This window comes from Pseudonaja textilis, chromosome 12, assembly GCF_049901715.1.
Source record: "Pseudonaja textilis isolate UNSWEBS1 chromosome 12, rPseTex1.2, whole genome shotgun sequence".
Classification (NCBI taxonomy): domain Eukaryota; kingdom Metazoa; phylum Chordata; class Lepidosauria; order Squamata; family Elapidae; genus Pseudonaja; species Pseudonaja textilis.
The window spans coordinates 21,517,153-21,526,606 of NC_142001.1; the positions used below are offsets into that span (position 1 = coordinate 21,517,153).

Here is a 9,454-nt window from a genome sequence, read left to right on the forward strand (position 1 = left end):
TAGTGTCCCATCTTCAGCCCTAATTTAGGATTTCACCGAAGAAGCCAAAATTGGGTTGAACAAAGTACAAGCAGATTAATCGTAGCTATTACCATGAATACAGCAGTTTGTATTAATGCTGAAAGGTAGCAGTTCTGCACCAGCCACCAAGATGCCCGTACACGCACACACACACAATTTTCCAATGAATAATGGGCAAGCTGCAGCCTAACCAGGTAGCAGGTCCTTGGAGATTCCCCTAGTCACTGGAGAAACTCCCCTCCTGGTTTCTTCCCAGCCATACGAATTGGGTTGGGGGTGGAGAAATTGGGATGCCTTTCCCACATGCCTCCTATGCTTGGTCCCTCTGCCAGTGTCCACTACACATTTCTGCATACCCCTCCCCTTGGGAAAGAAAATTTATTAGACAGGTGTGTACAACAAAATTTATTGCATTATCTCATTATGCACCCATCCTCAGAGTGCGCTACAGAAGCAAGCTTCCCCTCCCAGGGGTGCGTGTGAGAGAGAGCCCCCTAGCCCCCTCCTCCTGCTCCTCTTTTGTCCCCATCGACAGATCCAGGGGCTGCAGGGAACATCGATAAAGGAGAGGATGTCTTTCTCTCCCCCCCCCCCTGTTGTCAGTATACAAGTGTCAACGGACAAACCACAGCAGGAGAAGCCCCTGTCCTCTGGCTTACAGTCCTCATTCTAGTCCGCATCGTGGCAGCTCCCCACATGCCCAAGTTGGCAACAGGTGGGTGCTGCACACAGACGCCTGGCTCTTGGAGCAAGAGGGCTAGTGAGGGGCAGGGGCCCCGTTCCTATCCCCGGAGAGATGGGGGCCACCTTTTCTCTGAGCAGCTTGACAAAAACCTCCAACTGGATTCTTCTTAGCCAGCTGTCGGTGCCCCCACCTTTAGCAGTTTCTCTCCTCTAGTGGGGAGCAGCCATACGCCCGCAGCAACGCCAGAGCAGCCTTACTCCTTTTTCTCAGGAGTGTCTCTGGCCAACCCAAGGAAGGGGCCGCAGGTGAAGGGCCCCCTCTGGAGTCCTCCAAAGAAGATGCGAGGAAACCACATTCGCTTGGAGATCAAGTTGAAACAGTTCCGTGGCTCTGCCCACCCCATGGACAGAGCCACCTTACACTGCAGAGCCCGCCCTGTGTTGGGCTGGGGCACATGGGCTCTTCTCCTCGGGGCCGGCTGGAGCCTCCAGGGGCAGGTGGGAGTGGAACTTCTGCAGCTGCTCAGGGCTGGCCAGGTTCTTCAGCAAGCTGTTCTCCAGCTCCAGGCGGGAGTTCTTCTCTGCCAGCTCCTTGATCTGCTCCTTCAGGACCTCCACCTCCTCTCGCACGGCGTACATCAGGTGATTCTTGACCAGATCCTGGAAAGAGGAGGGACAAAGTCCCGGTGAGGAAACGCAACGGCAGCTTCTGCGCGAGTCCCGCCCACCGCAGCCGCGCTGCCCGACAAAAGTCCGAGCGGCTCGAGTCCTCCCCAAAGCGCAGAGCCTGCATTCTTGCATCAGCGCGCGCGCCCGCCCGCGAGAGCCGCAGCTCAACGCGGCGGCGCGCCTGCCGCCCTCCAGGACAGAGGCACCTCCGGGGAGAGGGGACGCCCGTGGCCTCTGGCTGGCCCGACCATTACTCCGAAGCCTCGGCGCCCCCGAAAACTGAACGGCAGGAGCTGGAAGGCCTCCGGTCTCGCCTCTCTCCGCTGAGCTCTCCCTGCGGGACTGCAGCCCCTGACCCGACCGCAACTACCCCGGCAGTTTCTTTCGGCTCCCTCGCCTCCTCTCCGCCAGCAAGTGCCGCGGAGCCGCAGCGCAGCCCGTCCCCGCCTCCCCCCGAGACACTCACCATGGCCTGCTCGATCTTGTTGTCGATGGCGACCACGCTGGCCCCGGACGCGCTGCAAGAGACAAGAGAAGAGCGCCGCCGTCAGCCTCCGAGGCAGACCGGCGGGCCTGGCCGGCTCCCCCGCTCCCCCGCCCGACGGCTCCTCTACCTGTTGTCTAGCTTGACCGAGACCACGTCCCCCCCCAGCAAGGAGGAGAAGAAGGAGATGGAGAAGTTGTGCAGCTGGTAGACAGCCACCTCCATCGGGAACGGGTACACGCCGGTACTCATGGCTGGGCCGAGAGCCGAAGGGACACAGTACCACGACCGGAAGACGCTGCGGCTATTTCGGTGTTCGCCCGCCTTATATGGGAAGCTCGCCAGACGTCACATGGTCTTAGCGTGCTATGCAAATAAGGCCACGCCCCTCCTGAGGGGCCGCGCGCACCTGCGCCCGGAGGCTTCGGTGCAATCCAGCCGCCTCAGCCTCGAGGGAGCTGCAGTCCCAGGGCCGAAGGCGCAGTGGCGGCGGCTGCAAATGGGGGCAATAGGGCCAAGGCACCTGAAGGGCACCGGGTTGGAGACGCTGCTGGCCCTGGGCTCTCCGCGGGAGCAGCGCTTCGCTTTCCCCATTTCTGCGGCGCCAGACCGGTCGGGAAAGCGGGTAGCTTCATTCCCCCTCCCCGCTCGGGACTCGGAGGCAAGTCCCGGGGCTGCAGGAGCCATGCGGGACAAGGCCGCTTGCCCCCTCCTCACCCCCCGCATTCACACTTGCGGCCCCTGGAGAACCCTGGTAACCGCTGCCCCCACGGAACCTGCCTTGGCTACTAGCGAAGGCGTGGCAAAAACGGAGGCCGAGTCCGAAACGGCAAGGATTGCCCAAGCGCAGCGCGGAACTAGGTCGAGGTTGGAGTTACGTAAGAAGCCACCCAAACATCATGGTGGTGGTGGTGGTGGTGGTGGTGGTGCTGCTGCTGCTGCCGCCGCCGCCGCCGCCGCCGCCACTGGACAGGCCGGAGGTGCGCCAAGCAGCGGCTCTGGGAGCGCGGGAGGGGAACCTCTGGCGGCCGCTCCCTGTGCCGGCCCTCCGCCTCTCCCGAGAGGAAGAGAGGGCTCCTCCCCAGCTCTGAGAGCCTCCAAAACCACCTCCTCCCACTCCTGGCCCCCCTCTGGCCCAGGAAGCAGTCGTGGGCAGAGGGAAAGGGGAAGGGAGCCCCCTCCCTCCGCAGGCCACTCTTGCCTGGGATCTTGGGGGGAGGGGGCGCAGCAGGCTCTGTTCCTTAGCCCTGCCCTGCCAGAGTGCTCTGGACTCTCCTGCTGGCATCAGGGCAGGTGTGTCTTTCCCTTTTCCACCAACACTGCTCCCCAAGGCGGGGTGGGGTCTTCCCTGCAGGCAGCAAGAGGACTTGTGGTGGCAGGTGAACAGACCAAGGCCTGTGCTTGTTGATATGCGCAGAGTCCTCTGCGGGGCAGAACCCCCGTGGTGGGCACCTGCCATCGGTGCCCTCTGGCAGTAAAGGGGAATGCTGCTCGGGATCCAGCCAGTGGCTGGAGGAGACAGCAGCTCCAGAGAGGTGGGAGGACGAGGTGGCTTTCCTGGGGAAGCAGCGGCTGTGCCAACCTCTATCAAACCAGGCTCTCTTCCTCCACTTGTCTCAGAGCGAGGACTTGCTGGCTGGCTCTGTTTCCAGCTGCTTGGCGGCCACTCCCTTTGATGGAGGCCTTGGCAGAACTCCCAGTTCTGGGCTTCTTGGCAGGCCAGCACGTGGCCTGGGCGGGGTCTACAGCACATGGCTGCCTTGTGCTCGCTCACTGCACAGCCTGGGAACCAGAAGGAATTCCCTTCCACCTCCACACTCTTCAGGCTATTAAGGGGGCAGCGGCCCCGCCCTCTTTGGCTGGCCTCATCAAGGGCCCTGCAACTAGGTTGCCTAAAGGAAGGTATTCCCTCAGGGGGAGGTGGGGCGGGGGAGCCCATTTCAGGTGGGGACCTCTTCCTTCACAGGACTGAAAAGGAGACTTTTTGAAAGGGCAAAAAGAGCTACAAAGAGGGGCTAGAGGGGGCACAGAGGGAACCCACCTGCTGCCCCATACTCTCTTTTTAACATCCCCCATTGCTAAACCACAGAACAGGACCGGCTGAGCAAGCTCTGCTGTGCTGTCATCTTAAAGGTTTGTTTTCAAATCAGGGCACTGAAAACCGAGCCTTCCCAGGCGTTGTCCTCTACATGGGAACCGGCTCACTATGCAGTCATGGCAACACACCTATCCTGTTTCTATTGGTACCACTTGAATACACAAGGATGTGTCGGCACCAGCACGTTTTAGCTAGTGGGTTTCTGTAGCCCCTAGGTAACCTTCCTGCTACCTGAAAGATTTGGGCAGCTTGGTGGGGTGGGGGCGTCCCCTCGCCATGCATACTAAACCACAAATCCTAGCTTGCCAATCAGAAAAGATGTTCTGGCTTGATATATGGTGTGAATGCAAATCCACTCTCTGAATCGGATATTATTCTCTGAGGTTCAGCCACTCTTTGGGGCCCATAACTGGCTTAGGCAGAAGAGCACCCCACGTTTTGATAAACTTCTCCTCCTGGATCATATCCCAATGCAGGGCTGGGGGTGAGGAGAAGACTCCTTTAGCAGCTGCCCACTCAGCTGGCTGTAAAATCAAGAGAGTATGGGGGCTCCTGGGGAGCACAGAGAAATGGCCCCCTGTCCAGGGAGCTGGCAGGCCTAGAGGTTGCCACTTCCCTGGAGAACAGAGCAGTAGCAGCATTGCGAGTTGTGGGTCAGTTGTTGGAAACGTGTGCCAAGCCCAGGAAAAGGGTCTGAATGCCCCCCTTGCAACAAGCTGAGATTTGTAAAAACGCCTTCTCTCTGCTCCCTTTGGCTGACCTCACTCTCCTCCCCAAATCCCAGGCCACCCCAGCTTCTTCCCTAGCAAGTGACCAGCATTCACCCTGCTTTTGCCTGGCTTTTAAACGCAAGTCCCCACTCCCTGCGCTCAAGGTCTCTCGCATCCATAAATGGCTTCATGCTTCCATACATGCATCCAAAGCAGGGGTGTCAAACTCAGGGATCCGTGGGGTGCTCAGATCTGGCCCATGGGCCTGTCCCAGAAACGGTGAAGGACCAGCCTGCGGTGCCTCTGCCAGCAAAAAGGGAGCTTGGGGAGGCCGCATGCAGCCCACCCGGGGTCCTTTTTCACTGGCAAAGGACTGCAGGAGGCCGTCATGGCCAAAAACAAAGCCTTCCTTATCTGCACTGTGCCTCACAGCTGATTTTCAGCTGGTTTGAGGCCTTTTTTGGCCTCCCAGAGGCTTGAGGGAGGCTTCTACAGGCCGAAAACTAGCCCCGTTTCATCACTTCCGGTATTTTCGGAAAAATAGGAAGTGACAAAATGGGGCTAGTTTTCAGCCCGCAAAGCCTGCAGAAGCCTTCCTCAAGCCTTTGGGAGGCTGAAAAAGGTCTCAAACTGGCCGAAAATCAGCTGTGAGGTGTGCGCGTGCCCAGTGAGGTAAGTTTGCCTGCAGCTCGTGTGCCGGCACAAATGGCTTTGTGTGCCACTTGTGGCACGCGTGCCATAGGTTCGCCTTCACGGCCCTGGTGGCTGAGTGGTTCCTTCTCTGGCACCGCTGATCCCATTCATTCCGTGTGGGAGCAGTTAAACCTGCCAGCTGCTTTGTGGGTGCCATGGTGAAGTGCTCTTCACTCAGCTGAGGGGATCCTGCCGAGCCCTGTCCCTTTGGAGTCATGGGCGCTGGGAGTGGTGCTCATAGCCCCTCCCAGCCCAGTCCTGCCGAGAAAGCGGGTTGAGAGAGGGGACCTGGGAGATCTGTCTTCTAGTTGGGGGCCCAGCAGAAGAAACAATGCGGATGGCTTGTCGCCACCACCCATCTCCCCAAGTAGAAGCCCAATTGCCTTGAGCCAGGTATCAGTTGTGGCCACCTTTGCCTTCCCCAAAAGTTGCCATGCCCGTTGTGCTAACACCTGCACCCCATTCAGCCCGTCTCACATCTGGACGTCTGCCATCCCCATAGTCTCTGACCAAGACAGAAAAACTCGGTGCTCCCAACCCGTCACTCCCTCTGAAGCAAGCCTTTGACTGTCCTGTGCAACTCCATCACAGCCATGGGACCTCCATCCCAGAGTTTGGCTCTTCCTGCACACTCCTGACTGCAAGGCCTTGGCCATCTCCAACTGCGTCTCCTTTGATCAAATTCAGCCCCAGGAACGTCTCTTGAAAGCTCGAAGCTGCTAGGTGACCGGCCTAGTCCTTCTCCTCAGCGGTACCTGCGGTGTCAAAGGAGCCCACAGAGGACAAGTTCCAAGCCTCTGAAACGGAGCCACCTGCTCCGGCCAGCTTAGTGCAGGGCGAGACTCTGGGCGCTGCTTAAGGAAACTTGGCCCAGAAGGCCAAGCAGAAGAGACTTCATGTAGCCAAGCTTGATGATACCATCAGTGAAACCAGGAGCCCCACTTCTGGCCGGAAGGTCTGAGGAGAGCTGGGGAGTCTTTTCAGAATTGGCAGCCCTTCCCCCTTCGTGGCCTCACAGCCCGCGTGGACCTTGCATACCTAGAAGGCGCCAAAGAGGAGGGGGAGGCATGTTTTGCTGCCCAGGTGCCAATCTCTTTGATTGTGTATTTGGGAGGAATAGTTGCCAGGATCTTCTCAGGCGAAGGAGGTCTCAGAGGGAGCAGGAGAGTCCTGCTCACCTGAGCAGCTGATATGAGTGGCTCCCACCTAAACAAGCCCAGCTGTGACCAACATGCTCACCCCAGGACTTTGATCATGCCAGGCTCTCACACTCCCTGGCCTATGCCACCAAGGGAGGGGGCACAGTGCACCAGCTCTCCAGGGAAACCCCTGATAAGTCTCAGCTGCCCTGGGGGATGGACTCCCAATTGGCGGGGGTGCTTGAGGCAGAGGGGCAGCCCGGCTGGAGCCTATTCCCTGCCGGCTCCTTTGCCCCAGAGCAAGCCCTTCCCTGGCAGCACTCAGACTGCAGTCCCTCCAAGATCAGAGGCAGGGAGCCTCACCCAGCCTGTCACGAGGAGACCTGCCTCCCCTGCATCAGGCAACCAACCCCGGTGTCCTTTTTCCTGGGAAAGAGGCCCCGCCCACTCCGAAGGCAGGACTGGTCAGCCACCAGCGACCCACAGGCCCTCCCGGGGCAAAGTCCCCTCGGACACCTGCCAGGCTCCAGCAGCTTGTATGGTCGCTTAAGCCGCCCTTGCGGGGTCAGGCAGCCCCTGGGATCATCAGGCCATTTCTTGCTTCGCACAAGCTGATAGCGATGGGGAGACCAGGCTCTTCTCGGCGCCTGTGGCTGCCCACGGATGGGAGGCCCGGAGCCGAGGCAACGCAGGCCCCGTGCCCTCCTCTTACCCAGGATGGCTCCGCAGCATTTTCAGGCCAAGCGAGCAGGGAGACGTCCTGAGCTGCGAAGGGTCCCGGCCCCATCCAGGAAGCCGTCAGAAAGGACCTTGCCGTCTAGGTCTGCGTGGCTCTCCCCGCAACCCATTTGCGATCGGTCCGCCCTCCCTCCCCCCCCTCCCTCCCCAGGCAAAGGGCCTTCCCCTCGCCGCTTCACCGGGAGTTCCCTCCCCGGGAGCCGTCCCGCGACCCCTGCCCACCTGTGGAAGAAGAGCAGGATGGAGAGCAGCGTCTGGTCGATGTTCCGGTTGCAGATCCCGCGGCTGAGGAGGTAACGGGGGTCGCGCACCACCGGCTCCAGGGAGTCCTGCCGCATGAGGCGCCTCAGCTCGGAGGCGGCTCCGAGGCTCTCGCACGCCAGTTGCTCGCGCAGCTGGAGGAGGGCGCTCAAATGGCTGTTGTAGCCGAGGGGGCCGTTGGCCAGATCCAGGCAGCAGCTGCAGCAATCCAGCCCCACCGGCGAGCGGCGCTCCTTCAGCGGGGAGCTCGACATTCCTGTCCTGTCAGGAGGCGAAGCTGGCGGCGCGGAGAGGTGGCTGGGGCAGCTGGAGACCGCCCCGCTTCGCCGGCGCTCGGGGACAGGCACTTCGCCCCGAGGCGCTGGCTCGGCCGCTGCCCTCCCTTCTGGCCAGGAGGTGTCGGCAAGGTCTCCCCGCGGCCTCGGCTACTTGCTGGATCGGTCGGGACCTCGCCGCTCCCTCTGCGCTCGGCTTCGCTTTCCCCTCCGGACTGTTCGGCCAACAGCCCCCCTTTGCCTCCCGCTCCGCCCCCTTCCTTCGGCACCGGACCGGATTGGGGAAGGCTGCTCGGTCACCGCCCCCGGGCGCGTTCAGCCGACACAAGGCCGGCCTCGGGGTCGGAGCCTCCCCAGCGGCTGGGGCGGGGCGCTGGAGGCGGGGCGGGGGGAGAGGTGCGCGCTCCGCCTGCTCCCGCCGGTCCGCTCTCCGGTGCGCCTGCTGGCGGGCGGCCGCGAAACCTTTGTTGGCCAGCCCGGGCTCTGGCCTCTCTCCTCTCAACGGGTCCCTGGTTGCTTCCAACCCTGCGCCCCGCGCCGCGCCGCGCCCGCCAGGTTTAGGAGAGGAGAGCTCGCTGTGGTGAGCTGGGAAGAGCGGATGGATGCCCCCAAAGCAGGCAAGGCGCCCTGGGGGAGGCTCACCTGTCCTTCTGGCATTCAGGGTCACGGGGGGTGGGGGGAGGCCCCGCAGCCCACGTGCTCGGACATGCTTCAGAAGACCCACCCAGCCTCCGATGCGAAATTAGACACCCTCACCTCCTCCAGTGACCGGCCAAGCTCTCTCGGGAGAGGAGGGCGACGTCAGACTTCGCGGGAGATGCCCGCGGCCTCTTCTAAGGCGAAGGCTGTGACGCCCGGGCCGCACAAGCCCCTGCAACGGGTTCTGCTCTGGGGCCAGCATTTTGCACTTGGCTCCGTGGGATGCTGGCCTTCCTAGCCCTGCTTTCCCTGCCGGGCGAAAGGTCGGCTCCCAGCTGCTTCCTCCATGTCCAGCAGGGGGCCCTCGAGCCCGAGTCCCACCCTGGTTGCCCAAACAGCAGCTGGCAGGTCAGAGGCGGCCCCGCGAGTCCCGCAGTTGGGATGCGCACCCGCCCCCTTCCAAAGCCATCAATGACTTTGTGAACAATGGACTCAGAAGTTAATTTTAAGAATGTTAGACTGCATACACACAAAGAAAGTTGCAGAAGGGGCACATCAGCTGTACTGGATAAGACCGAGATGGAACAGTGTGGATTTAAGAATGATGAGCTAACAATGACAAGGAAAACGTGTTTATATTAGACATTCAAGTGAAACTGATTGACATGTTAATAATTAAATGGACATATGAATAACAAACAAGAGTGATTTGGATAATGTTTCTGTACTGGATTTATTTTTTTAAATAGGTATGTAGTTATCTCTGCTAACCTTTAATGGACTTTCGCTGTACCAGGAATAATGTATTAGGGTTCTGTTTATGATTAAGAGATGAGAATGGGAAGAAAGGGTTTGCTGTGTTTTAAGAGAAGGTGATGTTATTAAAAAAAATGTATTTCTTGTGATAAGGGGAAGTTACTTCTTTATGTGACTTTTTTCCTCTCCTGCCCTGTTTTCTGCACTTGTTTTTTCTTTTTATTCTCAGATTGCTGGAAGTACCACTAGAAATTATAATCTAACAGATAAAAACTCTGTTAAATTGT

The 9,454-nt window shown here is 59.7% G+C and overlaps 1 protein-coding gene across 1 annotated transcript; it reads right to left on the reverse strand.

Moving 5' to 3' along the window:
* Positions 1 to 413: 413 nt before the first annotated feature.
* On the reverse strand, positions 414 to 9,095 carry TSC22D3 (TSC22 domain family member 3). Its single transcript, XM_026716541.2, has 3 exons — positions 7,459 to 9,095; positions 1,841 to 1,892; positions 414 to 1,365 (listed from the first exon to the last, which is right to left on the reverse strand). Exons 1-3 carry the CDS (start codon positions 7,749 to 7,751, stop codon positions 1,123 to 1,125), a joined length of 588 nt encoding a protein of 195 aa, XP_026572326.1. The 5' UTR covers positions 7,752 to 9,095; the 3' UTR covers positions 414 to 1,122.
* Positions 9,096 to 9,454: the final 359 nt, after the last annotated feature.

Excerpts from the sequence above, each read along its gene's own strand:
- TSC22D3 (XM_026716541.2), bottom strand. The coding sequence starts at position 7,751 with ATGTCGAGCTCCCCGCTGAAGGAGCGCCGCTCGCCGGTGGGGCTGGAT. Across the intron at positions 1,893-7,458 it reads ATCCTGCTCTTCTTCCACAG|CGCGTCCGGGGCCAGCGTGG; the intron begins GTGGGCAGGGGT and ends TGTCTCTTGCAG. Across the intron at positions 1,366-1,840 it reads ACAAGATCGAGCAGGCCATG|GATCTGGTCAAGAATCACCT; the intron begins GTGAGTGTCTCG and ends TCCTCTTTCCAG.